The sequence below is a fragment of the Coturnix japonica genome, chromosome Z (assembly GCF_001577835.2).
Source record: "Coturnix japonica isolate 7356 chromosome Z, Coturnix japonica 2.1, whole genome shotgun sequence".
Lineage (NCBI taxonomy): Eukaryota > Metazoa > Chordata > Aves > Galliformes > Phasianidae > Coturnix > Coturnix japonica.
This window is the reverse complement of record NC_029547.1, coordinates 51333022-51353989: the sequence shown is the minus strand read 5'-3', so window position 1 is coordinate 51353989 and position 20968 is coordinate 51333022. Positions and strand designations below refer to the sequence as shown.

At 35.9% G+C, this 20968-nt stretch overlaps 1 protein-coding gene across 1 annotated transcript in view; it reads right to left on the bottom strand.

The window, feature by feature from the left end:
• The window catches only part of MCTP1 (multiple C2 and transmembrane domain containing 1), a 240760-nt gene that overhangs the window by 120672 nt on the left and 99120 nt on the right, over nucleotides 1-20968 (bottom strand). The window contains exons 6-8 of the mRNA XM_032441507.1: nucleotides 18699-18737; nucleotides 4900-5070; nucleotides 1577-1707 (exon numbers count right to left, since the gene is read on the bottom strand). Of these exons, the coding sequence (XP_032297398.1) occupies nucleotides 1577-1707; nucleotides 4900-5070; nucleotides 18699-18737 (341 nt within the window). The remainder of the gene's footprint in view (nucleotides 1-1576; nucleotides 1708-4899; nucleotides 5071-18698; nucleotides 18738-20968) is intronic.

Below are 20968 nucleotides of genomic sequence, written 5' to 3'. Positions count from 1 at the left end.
CTCTTTCAACAACTACACCTTCTCCCTAACCATAGTTTGATCAGATGGAAATTTCTCAAGACAAAATAGTTTTTACTCTCATTTAATTTAATAAAATTATTTCTATGTAACACAGTAGCTACTACTTGAACTTTATTCAAGAAGGTAGGAAGATCATAACAAGATAAAAAAGATTATTTTCCATCGCTGAGCTTACACTAGAACACCACCAGGAAGACTTTTATTTCCTTTCTACATGCTCACCATTCCTGGACACTGAGTCAAAACATTCAGTTTAATTTATGTGCCTTGAAAAAAACCACAGAAGTTTACTATGCACTTTATAAAATCAGTACGTATTTATCATAGTATATGCACAGAACAAGTCCTCACCAAAGTATATACAGCCTTCAGAAACAGCCTCAAATTGAGAAAATGGGATAGAGAGGTCCCTGCAAAGTACAGCTGTCAAGTGTCAGTGATTTTCATGCACAGTGACTGGAAAAGAGTGTTAGGGAGAGTGAGTATTAAGACCTATCTTTGTGTTCAGATTGATTTTGACAAATGACTAAATTTTTCATGGAAATCTTCATGGAAAGTAATGTGTTTGCAGGTAACATTATCCAGAGATATGCAACCACCTGAAGGTGAAATGAGAGAAGTGTCTGAAAGGACAAAGTGAAGAAGGATTATAAGCACACTGGTAGCCAGAAATGTCAAAATAAACAAATAAATAAATAAAGAGCAGAGAGATTTTGGTAGAAATACCATGGATTTTGTTAACGTCAATTCAGTACTGCAGAAACACTGAAGATGAGCTTTATCAGAGGAAGGAGTTTTTTGGTATTTATGCTATACAAAAAGTACATATCCAGGCAAACAAAAAATAACAAAGCAAGATTTAAAAAACTTAAGAAAAGCGAAAGGCTCTGAGCATTTTTCGAGTGAAGATTTCCCATACTATCACACTTCATGTGCTTTAATGAAATGTAGAAATTACTTGATTCTTACTACTGGGTTGTCTCCAGTTAATAAACGTTTTTCCCCCCTTATTAGATAACAGCTAATGCCATATATATATTATATATATTATATATATAACATATATTATATTATATTTTCTAACACCATAAAAAAAGCAGTATCACACAGATTTCTTTAATTGTATGTAGCCCAAGAGAGCTCTAATTTAATTCACAAAGTAGATTAAAACAATAAGCTCAACATTTTGATCTTATGTGTGTATCACATGTTGTGAGAATTATTTCTCCTTCTAGCCATATTTTGCAATATGGAACCTCCTGAATCTTGATTAGAGTTCTAACCATGGGATTTTGGAAAACCTATTCCTATCAATTGGTAAAAGCTGCCACCTACTGGTCAATACAAATTATTTTACACCATCAAATTAAAGAATAAAATCAACACAGCAAACTGTACTTATACCTCGTAAAAAACCCTCTGTCACCTTAAAAATAAAATAAAATAAAATAAAAAGGCAAGAACAAATGGTCATAAGAAACAGTTTCCTCGCCAAGGCTCATTTTAATCATCTGTTCTCGCCCCCAGAGAACTAGAAGGCTGTAATTGCACAAACCTGCCAATAAAATCATCCTTTTTGCCAGCATCTTTGTCCCACACGGTAATATCAATAATTCCACCTCGTTCTTCATAGAGATGAAAGTCAAACTGCTCCCTCCACTGAGGATTCAAAGTTTTTGGCATAATCTGAAAAGAGCACAAAAAGAAAGTCATACTACATTGTGTAGGCACACTGTTTTTTAAACTTTAGATTTTATATTTGATATTTGAGTCTGTCCAGGAAGGTTGTTTTTTTTTTTGTTTTTTTTTTTTTTTTGCAGCACAATAATCTTAAGGAGGGAGAATTTTAAAAGCAGTAATTAAAAAAGACTATTGGCCAGCTCTCTCATACTTATGTGACACATCAGCAACCTCCAAAATCTTACAGCCTGTCACCTTCAAAAGCATCCAGAACAAAGGGCTTACCCTGGGAATGGAACCATTTTTCTGCAGAATAATCATGCCCTATATTGAGTGACAGTTAGCTACAAAGTGCCTCAGCCTAAAGGAAAACAAAGCACCTGAAATGACAAGTAGATGGTGACTGAAAAGACTTAAACAGAAACAATTTGATGACCTCCTCCTTCCCTAGCTTCAGAAGCACTTGGAGAAAAATGAAACCATGGCCTACACGCTATGAAAGAATATTCTTTCACTTTCATTTTAAAAAACAAGAATTGGAGGAAAAGACACGCAGAATTCCACAGGTTACTCCTCTTCCTAAGCATCTCATATAAAAGTAGTATTCTGAATCGTTTTAAGGCCAACTACTTACAAAAATCATACTTCAACAGACTTCAGCCTATGTACTTGTAAAGATGCTCTGCAGGACAGAAAGCTTGCAGTTTTCATAACCAAAATGCAAAAGCTGTTGCCACACTCATCCTAAGCAAAAGTTGAAGCTGCCTAGTACCTTGCTTATGAAGATACCACTCTTCTCTATGTTGATGAGTACCACTGCCTTGAAAAAATATCAACATTAACAATGATTAAGAGATAGTGGTGCTATTGAAGTGTTAAATTCCTAAAAGCATGAGACTTGATTTCCTAGTTTGGTTTTGTACATGAGAAAGTATGTGAGATTAATAATAAACAAAACAAAACAAAACAAAATAAAACACTCTTTTTTTCCTTTTTTTTCAAACTGAATAACATCACAAAACTGAGTGACAACTGAGGTGAAAAAGTTGGTAGAGATGTACTCAGGAGTGGGTAAGAGTAAACAAAAGCACAGAATTCCAGCTAACTGCATTCTCAGGCATTTGATAGGAACTCCCTGCTACAGAAGGGTCCTGATGCCATTTTAGAGGTGTAATCTCAGTACTATGCACCATAAATTGCTTAACACCAAGAATTAAAAAAAGGGTGAAGAGGTCAAATGCTAATATATGTGTGTATATATGCATGTGTATAACATTGATCGCATAAGACCTATGCAGATCCAATTCATACCACAAAAAAAAAAGGTAAAGAACAGTCACTCCACCCATCATAATGCAACAAAGATACTGAAAGTTGATCAAAGGAACAAATACATGCCCATATATTGAACATGTGTATGAAAACAACTAGCAAGCAAGTTTAATGCAATGAATTTACATTTCCTATCAGGCTTACTTTTTTTACAGAAGAAAACATGTGAATTGTTTCTCATAAAATAAATAAATTGAAGATAGTGTTAAATAGTATCTACAGGATATTGAGGGTGAAGATATGCCATTTAGACCATGTGTTTTCTATTGGTGCTGTTGAAACATTACGATTTCTGACATAAAATTTGATATAAATTTCTAAATATGCTTGTCATTTTGTGCCCATTAGGCAAAATGATTACAAACAATGATCATTCAGAATTAAACCTCTGAAAAATATCTCTCTGTTTGCCTCAAAATGTGTTACTGAAAATAAATAATGTAAATGCTTGGTAGAAAACAGATTTATTTACTTTTTCTCATTTTCGGAAACCAAATAATGAAAGTGAAGCTGTCTCTAATATCTCAGGCGAAACTGAAAATAATAAATACATATACAGAAACAAAACTGGACCTGACTTCCTCAGTAAGCAGTTCAAATGCAGGAGACAGACTGTGATCTAAATTAGGACTCCTGACAGAATTGTCTTCCCTGCAATTTTAGAAATACCAAGATACATTTTCAAAAGCTTAATCAAACACAGTAGTTAAAGAGCAGAAAACAAAATAAAATAAAATAAAATAAAATAAAATAAAATAAAATAATAAAATAAAATAAAATAATAAAATAAAATAAAATAAAATAAATAAAAGCATTTCACACCTACTTAAAACCCCTATGTGATTCCTGACAAAATGTTCAAAGTACCAATTTTCCTGTTCAAGATAAGATGGGAGTTATAAAAACAAACCACCACTACAGACAGAGAGATGGGATGTATGGCACAGAAGGCATGAGGTTTCAGCGGAACCTCAATTATCTTCTGGTGGTAATGTAAAAATTAAGGTACTCCTATCTTCACTCTTCCTGTCTATAGAGGAAGCAGCATCTTTTTATGTTTGCCATGGCAAATTCTGAGATTATGATTTTGAGAAGAACTCACAATTTATGAGAAGCTTGTGGGAATCTACTATTTATCCATAAGACTAACTTAGATTATAAAGCCCCGTGGCTGGCTCAGAGATCTGCAAAAATGACACCTAAACACTTCTGTCCTCCTTACTTTGGCTTACTTCTAGCTCTCAAAACTACAAGGGCTACCATGGGCATAGAGAGAGGAAAATGCATCATCAGTGGTACCAGTAGGAAATAGGAGAATAAAAAATAAAAACAGGAAAGCCAAGGAGCTCTCTTCAATCATTTCCTCCATTATCTATCCTCCATGTTTGTTAAATACATACATATATAAAAAATTAATGAAACTTTTTGCAAGGACACAATGAAGAAAATGAAGATACAAATATGACATTCTAATCATAAGTCTGTGCAAAGGATCCAAGGCTACTTGCATCACTATAGAAAATCTCAAAGGTGGTATCTCCTTTCCACAATCATTCTACAATTGTCCCCTGCAACAAATGGCCAATAGCAGGAAAAGCCTGTCTTTTCCTGTCTTTCCAGTCTTTCTGGAAAATACAGTTTCTTCTTGTATATTATAAATACACCTCCTTACTCACTTTCTTTTTTAGCAGTCTTTTTTGCTGTCAATGAATCCCCAGACACAATCTACATAATCATGGGGGGGAAAAAAAAAAAATCAAAACCAATAAATCAAACAAGCAAACAAGCAAAAAAAAACCCATCCAGGAAGAAACAGAAAATTTCAAACACAGTCTATTGTGCAATTTAGGTAACAGCTAAAATTACCTTGCTCTTGTACTTCTGATGCCCCAGCCGGAACTTCACGTAAGGATCACTTAGTCCATTTGCATCCATTGCCTTAAGTTCACGGCCTTCTATCAAGGTAATGCTGACTATTCCTCTCCATAGCTGAGATTTTCTGTGCAGGTCTGAGAGACGTAAGCTCTGGGTCTGAAACTTCAGGGAAATAAAAACATAAATTTAGTTAAGACAAATCCAGAAATTTTCTCTGCATTTTAATGTTAATCTTCACACTATCATGAATTTATAACAGCCATCTTGAGCCATTTTTAAGTTGTTTGTCAGTACACAAGTAAACCGCATTATGAAGAATTACTCTGAGAGTAAATGGTAACAGATGCACACGTAATGGCATATGCTGCTTTTGCAGAATGATACACACTAACACTACTTAAGGGAATTTTTGAAAAAGCAATTTTGGTTTTCCCTGTTTCACTTCTCCCCCTGCCAACAGAACTAACAACAACATTACACAGCCTCTTATATTAGTTGCATATGATTAAATGAACTTGAACAAACACTGAAATGCACATAAAGAACAGCGAGAAAATGAAACATTAAAATACAAACTTACCATGAGAAACATGGATCAAGGAAAAATGAAACAATAAAATCCTGTACCTGGCAACTATCTGTGGTCTCTAAAATGATCTGGTAGCCTCGGAAACAGTATGGAAAACTGAATCCATTATCGACACAGTAGTTCAAGACTTTCATTACAAGACATTGCTGAACCTCTGATTGGAAACGTGCACTTGCGAACTGAGCTTTTCTGGCCAAAAAAAATCCACATGGACATACATGAACTGAACAGCCACAGCACTCACTGACAAACTCTACTGTGGGAGAAGGCTGACTGGGGGGAACAGACAAATCTCCTTTGCTTCTTCAGGTACATAAAATGTGCTTTGGGGTGCATGAACATTTTTCATTCTGTAATTGTACTCATTCAAAATTACCTAAAGTTAGAACACTAGATAGTTATACAATTACAATTACAAAATACAATATTTCAACCAGAAATAATTCCTTCTAGGTATCAAAGAGACTCATGTTCATCTAGATACTCATCTGTAAGTATATCAAGGCTGTATTTTCTTTATTACTTACTGCAGTCAGAGCAGAGGCTTTACATGCTCAGGAACCGACTATGTAATAAAACTCCTGCATTGTTAGTTTCATCACTTGTAAATCCCCATTATCTCTATTAAGGGTTTACAGTGCCAATCTGGGATGAGTCTTTCACAGTAAACAGAAGTGAATGGTTGCAGTTATGCACATGCCCAGGGAAAGAATTTCACTTTTTCTTTCTTTTTAATTTATTTTTAATATATATATATATATATATATATCAGCTATCGAAAGAAAATAAAAGGTAGACTGGAATATAATCTATGGATTATAACCTGCTCTCAAAACACTCCAGAGATAAGAGTCAAAAACAAGGGCTGGGTTTACTGGGGCTGGAGCAAACCTTAATAACATGCTTTTAGCAGTATTTCACAGAACATATTGACAGGCATTTGTATTTCTTAATAGCTACTCTTACAAACAGTATAACTCCTGCCAAAATATTTCAATATGTTTACTAGGAATCTACCTTCCTGAAGTTAACAATATGACTGCAGAGAGACTTCTCACAAAATTATCTTTTTTCTGAAGGCAAACACAGAACCAGGGAGTGCATCTGTGGAGTAACATTTGACTTAACCTGTTAGATAAAACAGCAGAGTGACAACAGAAAGCAGAAATCCATCAAAACTTTGGGCACCATGAGGGAAACTCAGTAACCAGAAAAGACGGACTTACAGTGTGAAAACATGGTAAAACTATTAAATTCAATGAATTGTATTTTAGCAAAAATATTCTTTATACAGCAGTACAAAGCCAATGTTTCAAAACATTTTTGATGTAAAGAAAGGTAGATCTTTTCTCATTGTTCCAATTACTTAGAGGGGTTGAAGCCAAAGGAAGACTGAATTGCTGTTATAACTCCACCCTTATTGTATGGCGACAAGAGACTTGTGTTTTAACCTGGAAGGTAGCACAGCACTGCAGAGTTATTTGCTCACTCCCCCACTTCCCAGTGAGATGGGGGAGAGAACTGAAAAAAAAAAAAAAAAAAAAAATAGGTAGAACCTGCATGTTGAGATAAAACTATTTACTAAGATAGAGAACAGAAGGATAGCAATTATGAGAAAGACATATATATATATAAATGTATTAAACAAGTGATGAACAAGGAATCCCTCTGACGCCCAGCTAGCCCCTGAGCAGGGAAGTGTGCAAGATGATCTCCCACCCTCTTCAGAACTCCTTCTGCCTGGTGTGGTATATCTATTTGGCCACTTTGAGGAAGCTGTCTTGATTCTGTTCCCTCCCAGCTCCTTGGACCTTTGCTGTTAATGGCCTTGGCTCTGTACAGCTCTGCTTAGTAACAAGTTATAAGCATTGGAGGTTATCAAGATTGTTTTTCTCCTAGAACCAAAACAGAGCATCATACCGGATGCTTTGAAGTTAAAAGAAGAAAAAAGAAAAATCTTTCCCAGTTGAAACTAAGACAGAGATACAGGTTGAAGAATAAAAAAATATGAAATAAGTACACTTAGAAAAACATTTCATACTGGGACAGAAGCAGTGGCTTGGTTGAAACTTTTCGGCAAAGAATTAGTTTCTAGTTAGTTTCTTTAAGAGTCTAGTTAGTTTCTTTAAATGTTGAATGTGGGTCCAACTGTTTCCAGAATACCATCATGGAAAATAGGCATTTAATTGCATTTACAGCTGTGGAATTCTTTTTAAAGTAAAACCTAAGCACAATTATTATTAGTGAAGTCTTTACCTCACTGACAAATAAGGCAGTGAATCGTCTAGAGGGCACATTTGATACAAATTCCATATTTTCAACAGCTTTTAAAATAATTAGTTGCATTTGAGCGGCTGCCACCATATGAAAATATATTATTGCTGTTTATTGTTTTTTTCAATGACCAGTACAGAGTATAACCAACCAATGTAATTTTCATATGAGGTGGAAAGGCAAGATCTAGAAGATCCATCAGAAAGCATGTAATGACAGAGGGGTCAGACCTCATGACAGAGTTCACAAAAATCAGGCAGAAATCTTGAGAACAAATTTTAATGTTTTGCTTCAGAAAGCCCTTTCAGTTCGGCACCAATCACGCTGCTTATGACATGCAAAGAGACCACCAGAGACCAGCAGCACGTTGACTGATAGCAGAGTTGCTGTTCAAATTTCAGCCTTTAGGAATAAAGGAAACTGACTGCTAAAAATAAACTGATACATGCTTGCTGCTTCTTCTTGAAGCAGGGAATTTGGACAACAGTTCTCTTCTCCTCCTTGCTTTATCAGTCACACACAGGTACATTAAAAAAGCAAACTGCAAAATGAAGACATACTAAAACTGCAGGGCTACCATTAAATGAAGCTAAAGCTATTGAGGTTTCCTGGACTTGAAAGGTTGTCATGGTTTTGTAACTTTTGCTATTGGTATTCCACATCATAACATCATGTGGAGCACAGAGAAGAACTACATGCCCTGGAGGAACTCACAGTTGGAGAGGGAAATATGTCACAGAAGTGACACTGGCTCTCTCTCACTGCCTGGCAGCAGGTGTGGGTGTGCTTCCAAGCTGTGGCACCTTCCATTTCAAAGTAGGCTTCTTGGTCTTCAGAAAACTCTCTCTCTTATTTTACTTGACTTATTAGCCTTGATTACATTGGTATTACATTGTGTTATCTTGTATTCCAGTATCATAGTTAGTAAAACAAGTTTTCCTTCTTAGATCATTGCCGCTTCTCTTTTTGTTTCCTTGAGCCCAGCTCCCATCTCCCTACCCCTTTCCCTTTTTCCTTTCCTATCTGTTGGGGGCTGGGGGGCCCACAGGCCTACTGACCGCCTGTCATGGACATAGATTGATCTAGATAACTCTGTGACAAAGGTACAGGCTGTGTGGTCGTTTACAGCAAGAATATATAGCTTTGGTATATTTTAATGTATTCATTTATCTATTTTTATTTTTCTGGGAGATAGAACAGCATCTGAACAAATTAACCACTCTTATTCCTGGCAAACTCATCCTTGCCCTCAGATACTACAGATATAGATATTATTTCTGATTTCTACACAGGAAATTTAAAACAGTAAACAAGAATATTTAGATTCCAAGTCAAATTTGTCAAAAGTTAAAATTCAGAAAACAAAAAATTAAAGTAAGACATTTCATATTTATCGAGTTCATTTCACAGAGTGAGGGAGATGCATCATTTCTAGATTCTTGCTTAGGTATCTGAGAAATCTTCTGTAATCCAGCTCACAGCAGGCTGTGAGACCAGAAGTAAAACCATGGTATGTATACATATACATATATATACATAAAAGACATCAACATGATTTTTCCTACAAAATGATATCTTAAGACTTGCTCTTAGCTACCTTTTTTTCCCTTTAAGTAACAAATACTGCATCTTGGCTTCACTCTTCACCACAAACCAATAGAAACATGGGAAAACTTTTGCGGTTTTTTTTCATAGTTTTTAATTACTCTGGGAATAGGTATGATAGGTATGCAGGTATATTTCATAATACTTCTATCTGGAGAAACTGGAGATAATGTCTACATAATATCACAGTTCTGAAAGAAGGAAAATCAAGATCTCAGGTCACAGGTAACTATAATTAACATGGGATTTTAAAAAATGTGGACTGTGAAGCTTTACCTTCTTTCTCCCCAAAGAATATCCAGATTTGGATTTTGAAAGGGAGTCTTTTGTGTCAAAAGATACTTAAACCTGCCTACAAGAGGTAAAGTCACATATTTTCGAACTCATACACTGACATAATGCTTCTTCATACTTGTTCTATAATTAGAATGCAAAAATATCATTTTTTGATCTGATAAAATTAGTTTAAATTTGTGTTCTATCTATTTTTTCTGTATCTGGGATAGTCAGAAGGGCATGCGAACAGCAGAAAATCTGCTGATACCAAAATAGAACAGTATGTCAGATACAGTACAACGAGCTGAAAGATGGTATTACGTGGTTTAATATATGCCCCTGCATGTGGGCATATATTACTGTGTATGCACAGCAAACCAATTAGGCTTAGCAAGAATGCAGGTGTTGTTCCCAGCTTTGTGTTCTCTTTTATGCATTCCCAAACTCTTCTTGGGATGCCATGTAAACATATCTTATTGACATGAAGGCAAGCTTCACCTTTGTCTTAGGCTCTTGCACATTCAGGGCAAGACTGTAATTTAATCTATGGACCAGGCTCTTGTCGGCCAAGACTTCAAGAGCTTGTTCTGGAAGAATGTATTTATCAATGCAAATTTATTATTACTTTCTTCAACCAAAGAGAAGCCTTAGAGAATACTTCTGAAAACTCTGCAAGTACTTTTGGATACTCAAGTTATCTTTGAAACTCTGGCCCATAGTTAGTTGGAGAATTCTCACCATCTGTCCTTCCCAAGCCTGACCTGTCCAACCTTCATGCTATCCAAGGCACTGCCTCTCTGTTACATGTGCTTGTGCCCATGTGAACAGATTGCTTTTACTAAATCTTGTTACATATACTGCTAGGACACACTTTTCCTCTCAGTCTAGAAATGCAGAACATAAGAGTAGTTCACCAGTCAGGACATGAAGTAAGCTATTGGTAATGACTGCATCTAGACACTGTTGCAGGCAGAATTAGATGCCTAATAGAAACTTATTTTGAAGATAAAAGGTCTTAAAAAATAAACATACAATGCAACTATGTTCCCACAACAGCATCTCTATCCAAAGAATTACTTTGGGTAGAAGCCTTTAAATTAAATACAACCAAGAAAGAACATAGAAATGATAGAATTATACTTCTCTCCATTGTGAAAAAGAGCAAACATAGAAATGCAGGGCAGTGAAACAAAAACACCAATGTCACTAACTGCTGCAAATTCAAAGAAAAAGTCAGAATTCTCTCCCAATAGAAAGTATAACACTTTCAAAGGACATCAGTAGCAGATGAGCTTCTAAAAAGGCCTTCAATTGGATTGTGACAACTGCATTTAATTACTGCTTATGGTAAGCAGTAATTTTATAAATGGATTACTTCTGTTGGTTTCCATGATAGGGAAGAACATTCATCTAAACCTTCTACTAACAATAACTTACATACTCAGGACATTCCCATTCCAGGTGAAGCTAATCTAACTTATTCAGAACCTAAGACATTTACACTGCCCTATCTCCTGTGTATTCTTAATAGGTCTGTCCTGTAAATCTGGTCTAGGACGTTCACTCTAACAGTCTAATGTTGTCACTATTGTATTGATCCTGTGGTGACAAAGCAATATTTGCAGTAAAAGCTAATACTTTTGCAGCATTTCCTTCATTTTTGTGGTGTGCAGCACACAACCACCTTGCATTCTACTCAACTGCAAGGAAAGCCAAATGTACTTGCTGGAACCAGATCATATGTAATATAATGAAGGCTATTCAGTGGAGTAAAAGCAGTCTGTAAGCCTTATATTTTCTGTGAAAAGACCGGAATATTTAAACAAGATAAAGGTATACTGTCAAGAATTGCTGGAGAATCTGTGTCAGTTTAATTCTAACCTTCACCCTTGTCATCCTCCCACCAATTCCTCTTGGAAACTGTGGTTGCAAAGCTGGTTTCTTGATGATCATGCTATTTCCCACCATCCTAATATTGAACTGAATGTGACATAAAGAAGGGCAATGGCCATAAGACTTGACAGAAGCTGCCTGTGCTTTTGGAAGTCAGAGCCTGAACCCAGAAACTCCACTCAGTGAAATTCTTCTTTGCTGTTTTGATTGATAACTATAATAGCTGATACATTACATACTGTTAATGCAAATATAAGCTTCACCAAATATTTGCATAATTTTTATAACCAGATGTCTAACAGATAGGTGTATCTATTCTGACGTTTTTTTTACTCCTATTCCATTATTTAGTAGCTTTCCTTCACACGCTATTTACAGCTGATAAACTGACATTTAGAACCCCATGACTTATAAAAGCTAGTATTTTCTTAATTTATTTTTCTATATAATATTCTATTATATATATTCTATTATATATATTCTATTATATATATTCTATTATAATAATAATTATAATAATGCCACCTTCTATTCCAAAATTTTACTTGGTTTTGGTTCAAAGATTCTAAATGACTCCAAAATCCTTCAGTTAATGAATGTCATGCAACTCTATGTTTCTGATTTTCTTTGTTATCCTTAAATTACAATTTGCTATTTCCAGTCTCTACTCAAGAGGCATCTCTCATTCCAGTGGAAACATCTTTATTTCAATTTTAAAACAGCAGAAGTGCTTCACAGACTTTTTCATGTTAGAAGGCAAATCAGTAGTCACATAAAGCAAACATCTTTATTTAGGAATGAAAGCATTAGGAAATAAGGTCATCACTTTTGGCATTTTAGTTAGTGCAACTCAACATACAGGTTTTCAGGGAAGCATCTGAACTAAAATAAAAAAAACTACCACCAATTAAGAGCTGAAAGTATATCACACTTTTGCAGTTTATTTTTTGTTTTAAATATTTATGAGTTGTAATCTTCCCTTTAAAAGTACATGTAAAGGGAATCTTGTGACATAACAAAAACAGTAAACTAAAAGCAAAGTGTAAACTACTTTAATCTACTTGCTTCAGGAAGTAAAAATATTATTTAAATCAACTTAATTAAAGAAAATACAGCCTCTTAGTTATGACTTTGTTATGAAAAAAATATTTTTTTACTCTTAATTTATACACAACCTGTTGCAACCCAGACTAATTCATCTTTATTTCTAGGAAGAATAGACCTTTTATTTTAATTAACCACAATTTATTCTAATTTATTCTAATTTACACTGAAAGAGCTCACCACAGATTAACAGTTTTAAAGAACCTGACCTGCAACTGATAGCAGGGTTCTGGTCCTTCAGCCTTCTGCAGAGGTGTTCCTACATGCTCTGCCACTGTCAGTGAGAGAACATCCTGCAACAACTGTTAATATAACAATCTGACCCAAAAACTTCATGACTTTGCATTGGGTCTGGCTGGGATGGTTTTCAGCTTCTTCACAGTACCTATATGGTGGTGTTTTCTGTTTGTTGCTAAAGCAGTCCGATGACCCAGCTGTATTATGGCTATAGCTGAGCAATGCACAGTGTCAAGATTTGGTGCTGGTCAACATACAGCAGACTTGCTAATTTTGCATATCACTATCCATTCTGACCTATTTTCTATCTACAGTAAAACTTGCAGAAAGCACTGGCTTGCTTCCTTGCTTACTCTTAAGATCTATAATCAAATTTTCTTCCAAATTAAATATATAAGTTTTTTTGGTTTTGTTTCCCAAATATATCTTTTTTTTTTTTTTTTTTTTTAAAACATACTCTAGAATGTGTATGTAAATTGTGCCCAAATCACTACGATAGAACATATCCATTTGTGTTAAGGGAGGAGATGAGATTAATTTGCAGCTCAGTGGATACTGCCAGACTCCAGGGAAAAGACAGTATTCTACCGGAAATGATAGGTAAAAGCTGGAACTGACTCTCTGGGGAGGTGTTATAATATCCATCATTGCTAATTTTTAAGGACAGATTAAACAAACACCTGTCAGCAGAGTTTTGCTGTCACTGTTCCCACAATAGGTTTGGAAGACAACTTTTCAGGCTGTTACTCCAATTTTCTGTCTTTCACAACCATGCTGCTGATTTTTAATAATCCAAGGCATGAAAAAGCGAGGTTTGGTCTGTTCACCAGTGCCTGCCCAGCTGCTGCCCCCACCTTCTAGAGAAAGCTCTGTTATCTTGTTAAGTTCATTCTTTGATGTTTTGTTGCCTCCATCCCTCACAATGACCACCACAGTGAGGATATAATTTGTAATCAAAACTCTATATGCATTTTATTTAGGTACTGGTAAATACATCCTGCAACATCCCCTGCCCTTTTCTGTATTAATCTTATCTTACAGCAAACTGTACTGCAACAGTAAGGGAGAGTAGGGGGAATTTTCATAAAATATTTACCAGCAACTTCAGATACTTCAGAAAAAAATCTGCTTGTTGAAAATGAACTGAATTGTTCTTTGAAAAAGTGTCACAAATAAAGGTTTCTGCTTAAGTCTGTGGAAACAATTACTTGTCAAATGCAAGCTATATTACTCTACAGTAGTAAAATAATACAGTGTGTTTAAAAAAAAAAAAAAAGTAACATTAACTCTTCTTGAGGGAGAGAAAATCATGAAAAGTCATTACGTAGTAGCAGAAGACAAAGAATAGTTGACCATCTGCAACAAACTCCCCCACTTTTTTCTTAAATGCCTCCAAGTTTGTGCTTTTGATTTCAATGAACACCACACTGCATGAAACAGCAAGATTTATCTTTTTAAAAAAAAAGTGGTTGCAAACACAAAAGTACTGATGTTTCATCATCAGAAAGTAAGAGAAGAATGAGTTAAAAGAACTAGTTTCTAAATAAAAAAAATAGTTTGTTTACACAAGAAAACAGCACATTTAAGGAGGCTCCTCTTTTCCCAGTCATTAGCTTTTGGCTTAATAAAGGTAAAGAAAAAAAAACACATATATATATATGTATATATATATTGACAGCACAGCACAGCACAGTATAAAATGATGAGGAGAAAGGAGCAACATGTACATCTGTTGTGGAGAATTAGCACACGACAAGCCAGAACTTATTTTTTCTAGCACTTAATAACCAGAGCACAAGGGGGAAAACAGCTCCTCTCAATTTATCTGTACTGACTCACATTAAAAATAGTTATCTTTTTATGCTTGTCACATGGATAAATTCCACCTCAAGGATTCTGTAATGAAAATATCAGCAGTTAACACCGTTCATCTCATTGCCAGAGAATGCATTCACTGTTAGTAATGAATAATGTCTCCCGCCAGTCTGGTGTTTTCAGTGCTCCTATTACACCTAGATCATAACAATAATGTTTTACTAAATACTTCTAGCATTCTGAAAGTTTAGAAAGCAAGTGAGAAGATTTGTTTCCCTTAACCCAAAGAACAAGTGCAACCAGCAAAAGCAGTAAATTGCCAGAAATTACAAAAAAGATAGAAAAAAAACAACGTGAGTACTGAATGGGTGGGAGAAACCTGTGAAGAACCATGTAACACTATGTGGCAAAGAGCTTTACTTAAATAAATTTCTGAGGACAAACAACAAAAACCCAGGAGGTCCAGAAATAAACAGACAAGTCTGTATCTTTACCAGAAGAATTAACATGAAAAGGAAAACCTGTCCAAAGGGAAAACTATGTGGTGAACACTGAGTGCCAAGAAGGTCACGGAAGGTCAGATTCGACACACAGAGAGGAAAGCCCAAGCGCACAGGTCAAGGCTTTTCAGTTTTTGTCTTTTGAAGGAGCTAGTGGAAACTAAAGATTATATCCTCTATTTATTTGAAATCAATTATTCAAAATATTCAGACCCTACAAATACTTTGTCTTCTAATGCATAGAATATCTAAAAAGTGGAACACTAAAACACAGGAATGGAGGCATGGGAGAACTGTGCTTATGGGGCAAACACCTGCATCACAGGAAAATGCATGGAACACTAAATAATCCATCTGCACCTTTACTTGAAGTGTAATGAATCTTGGCATAGAATTAGTGGTAATTACTTTGAACCTTGCAGAAATGAAGGTAGTTGCTCTCCCATACCAGTCATCAGAAGCCATACCTATGAATCTGCAACCCCTGAGCAACTGTTTGCTCAACAGCAACATCATGTTGTGGATGAAGTAAAACAACCAACTGAAATCACAGTGCAAATTGTAACTTCCCAGCTAAAAGATGGTTTGTCTGCTTGGTTTTTAAAACAGCCCCTTGTGAGTTTTTCTTTGCTGATGACAGGAAATTTTACTTTCCACTGGATGCAAATGCTCTGATTTAAAAACTGTTCGAATTTCACTTTTGCAAGATTCTGTGAAGGATGAGTATTTCCTCTAGCTCTCATGAGTTTGGATTGAGTATGTCTGCCATAAAAAAGCAAACATGACAGGGAAAAGTTCTAAAAAAACAACATCAATAACGAAAATACCTCACAACCAGAAACACAAAAATAAATTTTCAGTGACACTACTAACAAATGTTTATAACACTACTCTGGTTGAAAACTGTAGTTTACCTAGGAAATGGATAAAATAGACAGATGCATTTTACCTGCATATTTCATGAGACCCTAAATTCATCTTTTGCTAGTATAGAGAAAGCAGTAACTGAAGAAGAGATTCAGAATTTGGCCAAAGTAATTCTGTGCAAGGACATGAATACTGCAATACTGTTTCACACATGAGATTAGTTATTCTTTTTCAGATATTACTCAGAATACATGGAACTACATGAAGATCATGTTGCTCATGAACACAATAATGCCATACAAAACTGCATTAGTTACATCTTAACTTAAATCTATGGATGCTGCAAAAAACTTACATTTCAGGCACATCAATGAGGAAATTAATACATTCAGTCGTAATTTATAAAATCAGACTAATTTTGAAGAAGTGTCACTGTGAAGACTTCAGAAATAAAAGAAAAGCTTCAAATTTTTTACTCTAAAAATTTTAATGCTATTTTTTTGCAGCTCTCATTAATGACAGATGAATATTTCCTGAAGAATGATCTCAGATGGGGCATTTTCCTTTTTATCTAGAAGTATTAAGCACTAACATTGGCACAGCTGCCCAGAAAAGCTGTGGTGCCCCATCCCTGGAGGCACCCAAAGCCAGGTTGGATGGGGCCCTGGGTATCCTGAGCTGGAGGGGGGCAGCCCCCTGGGGGTGGGGGGGGCAGGGCTGGGGCTGTGTGGGCTTCAAAGTCCCTTCCAACCAAACTCATTCTGTTTATCAAACATGATACTGTTTCATTTGATTATTCTATTTCTCAAAATTTTTCCTAAGTCTGCTTATGGTGTCTCAGTATTGGCCAACACATACCCTAGATAAAACCATTTCTGGAGAGATTTGTTAGCAACTAATGTAGTTTGAGTTTTTTTGTTTAATTTTACAAGAGGTCAAGGATGTCAAATTTTCTAACAGTCCCACAGGAGATATGAGCAGGCAAAAACAAACCCAACTGCAATTAGATAACAATGCATTTTATAACACAGTTCTGTAGCTTAACTGAGAGACTTCTGCTTATAAATCATGAGAATAACAGTGCATACTATGTAATACTGTGTTACATTCACAACATTCCCAAGCATCCTTCAGGCTTGGGGAGGAGTGGCTTAGAAAGCTGCCTGATGGAAAGTGACCTCAGTGTACCGATGGACAGTCAGCTGAATTTGAGCCAGCAGTGTGCCCAGGTGCCCAAGAAGGCCAATGGCATCCTGGCTTGTATCAGGGATGGTGTGGTGAGCAGGACTAGGGAAGACATCCTGTCCCTTTATTTGGCATTGGTGAGGCCTCACCTCAAGTACTGTGTTCAGTGTTGGGCACCTCAGTACAAAAATGACATTGAGGTGCTGAAGCATGTTCAAAGAAGGGCGACAAGGCTTGAGATGGTGTTGAAGAATGTGACCTGTGAGAAGTGACTAAAGGAACTGGGGCTGTTTAGTCTGTGGAAAAATAGTCTGAGGGGGGACCTTATTGCTCTCAGATATTTAAAAACAATCTTTAATTATAAAAACAGTAAGAAAGCTTAAAACTCAAAAGCAGCATAGCAGCATTAAGTAAAGGTGGCCAGAAAACTGATGTGGAATAATACACATTCTCATTACCTTTTTGGAAACAGACAGGAAAAAGGCAAGAATTTATTGTAGTCTACTATTGTTTATGTTCCAGCCTTCCCCAGGTGAAAAAGAACATACACAGCTGTTGGGATGCTAAGTTGTCTTTGCAAGGATTTATGAGTGCATACAGTAGTTCTGAGTGGATGGAGTGTTCTAGAATAGCTGAGTTAGGCCTGTAGGTTAAGAGTTAGTGGACGGGGGATTTAGGTAGGTGTGTGTATAGGTTCTCTCGCATGCATCGGGTTTTGCGTAGCGGGTGTATGCATCTGCATGGGATTTAGGATGGTATATAAGGTGTGTGACGCAGCAATAAATTGAGAGAAGACATGATGGCATCCATGTTTGTGTCTCTCTCCCCTGGACAGTTGAGATCCCAGGATAAGTTGGGTTAATTGGTGAATACATCATACAGCCTACTTTTTCCTCATAAAAATGACTCCTAGGAGTAGAAAAGTCTGCATACAGAGCTGTATAAAGTAGACACTGACTTCCCTGCTCTTGGAAAATCTCACTATTCCCTTGAAGCCTGTGATCAGGAAAGTCTGTCTCTGAGAAGCATCACTGAAATCTTTCATACAAGAATTCTAGACAGTAACAGTAGTAAGTAATAGGAAAATGAAAGCTACCCTTTGGCATGAATTGTTTTTTAACATCAGCAAGCGATACAGTAATTGATTACACATGAGATCTTAAAACTGTCAAAAAAAGAGTTAGAACACCTTTAGCAATTATTACCTGACATTATTAGGTAACATCAAGATAGGTTGAAATGCTACAACAAACCTGAATGGTGTAATTACATTAAAAGCTTGGGTGTCTCATGATTTGGGTTTGACAAAATGTGAACAGTTTCATTAAAACACAATTGGAAAGACAATAAATCTTGTGCCACAAGATTTCAGTCCCAGAAGCAGGTTTGGTAAAACATTAAAGTTTTTCTACAAGAAATGCCAGAAGACCACATGCTAAAATTACCTTACTTGATCTTTTCCAACTCTTCCTCATTAGCATTGTCTGAAAATAAAATAAAGCATTTTAATCACCTTTTCTCTGAAATGCAGAAAAGGAGGCCAGCTGTCTCCAATAGGACAATCCACATATAATGACCACTATCACCGAAGCAGCAACATGTAGACTGCAGCAACAACTATACAAGACTGAAATAAATCGAGACAACTAGCAACATTGCTCACACCCAGGCATACTTCTCTGGGTGCTTTGAAATTCTCATTACAGACAATGCATTATATGAAAAAATGATTTAAAAAAAATAGATAAGCAAAGGAAAAAACAAAACAAAACAAAAAAAACCCCTGCCACTATTTACACTGACATCAATTTTGACTTATCCTGCAATTGTTTTTTTTTTTAAATATTATTATATTCCAATTCTTTAGAACACTCTAGCTGAGAGCTGTAGTTGGAGAAGGACAAACCCTACAGAAGGATCCTTGGGCAATGTACAAATATTACAAAATCTTTAAGATTACTATTGCTACTCAATTTCATGGCAGTAAAAAACAGCTTGATAATAGTAGTTTGATAATTACATGCATGAGCTAAAATAAAATATATGGGGTAGAAATAAAATTCAGACTTTGACTGAAAAAAAACACCAAACAATGACAACAAAAAAACTACGTAAATAATCTGTGAAACTTTGGTTTGCTAGAGATAATGCCTTAACGTGCTGGGAGGCAGCACCCAGAGACAGATATTTTTAACTCATAAATAAAATCGCTCAGGATAGATGTGGACAATTTACCTGTGAGCATAACTGTTGCTTAAAGCAGTTCTATGGAAATACTGGGAAATTAATCTGTGCAATTTAACATTTCTCATCCTCTGCTTTCACTGTGCAGGAATAATTCAAAGGCCATTAATTTTTTTGAAGCTTTCTTCAGTACAGTGTATATTTGTATGTACATATATATATATACATATATATAAACTACTGCAAAAATACATCTTTTTCAGACAGAAATAAATTTTGAAAAGCTAACATTCTGCTTGGTAAAAGTATTGCGTAGTGGAAAAGAACAAAACTGTGATCTTCTTACTTTTAAAACATCCATAATTTTGTTTAAATATGTGCAGCTTGATTGGAGGAGAACACCTGGCTGGTGTTTAAGTTGCTATGGACAGACAAAGTTTAACAGCTCTGCCATTATGTTAGTGACACTAGTTCTGGTAAATATGCATAGATATTTGAACTTTAAATAAGCTGCAGAAAGCCACTTGGCCCATTTTTATGGACAGAGTTAAGAGGCATGTGGGAACCAAGCTGCTCAAGGCCATGGCACTTCATAGATATAGGCAATACCACTGCCTCAACCTGAACATTTGCATGTAGAACACAAGCTTAGCTTTGAAACCAGGATGGGAGTAGGGAAGACAATTTGGCCGAATCATCTCAACCAGCCATATACTTAACACTATTTTAGCTTCAAGCTTCTAAGTTCCTGTAGTATCTACAGAAACATGACTACTTGTTGAGTGCACTGACACCGTAACCAGCAGTATCAAGACAAGCTGTAACCACTCTTAGAAGCTAAGAAAGCAAATAAATCACATAGGGCAGATTGTGATGGATGGACTACACAGAAGTATTTCATATGAAAATATTCCATGCCTCAGTTTGCTTCTGTCATTCTTTTTTTTCTGTGACAGCATCACACCTTTGACAAAGGTGACGTAAGAGCTTGCACTATATAATTTAAGACAGCAAGCAAATGGACAGCATATGAATGTTGTCAATGTTTTTATTGATTAAAAAAAAAAAAAAAAAGAAGAAGAAGAAGAAAAGAAAAATAAAAAAAGAAAAAAGCGGAAAGTATTTAGGGACTAATTATCTAAGAGAAAATAATGCTGCCATTTTAATCTCAGATCCTAGAAACACTCACATGTTTCCTTCTTTCAATTTTCTATGCTACTCAAGCCGTTGGTAGCTCTACAATAGTAGTGCCCAAGACCTACTGCCTCAAAGCCACTGACATGATCAGCTATCAACTTTCAATTCTCTATAGCCAAGAGCTGACTTTAAAACATAGGTTAGAAAGGATTGTTCTCAAGAGCAAACGGGAGACATGCAGTTCCAACCAATCCATAGACACTGTGCAAGATCTGTAGTGATGAAATCTGCGGGCTCAGCTCTGCTAGCAAAAGAGCCAGAAACACTCACATGCACTATATGGCACCAGTGGTTACAACACTGAGCATGGAATCTGCATACACCATACATATTT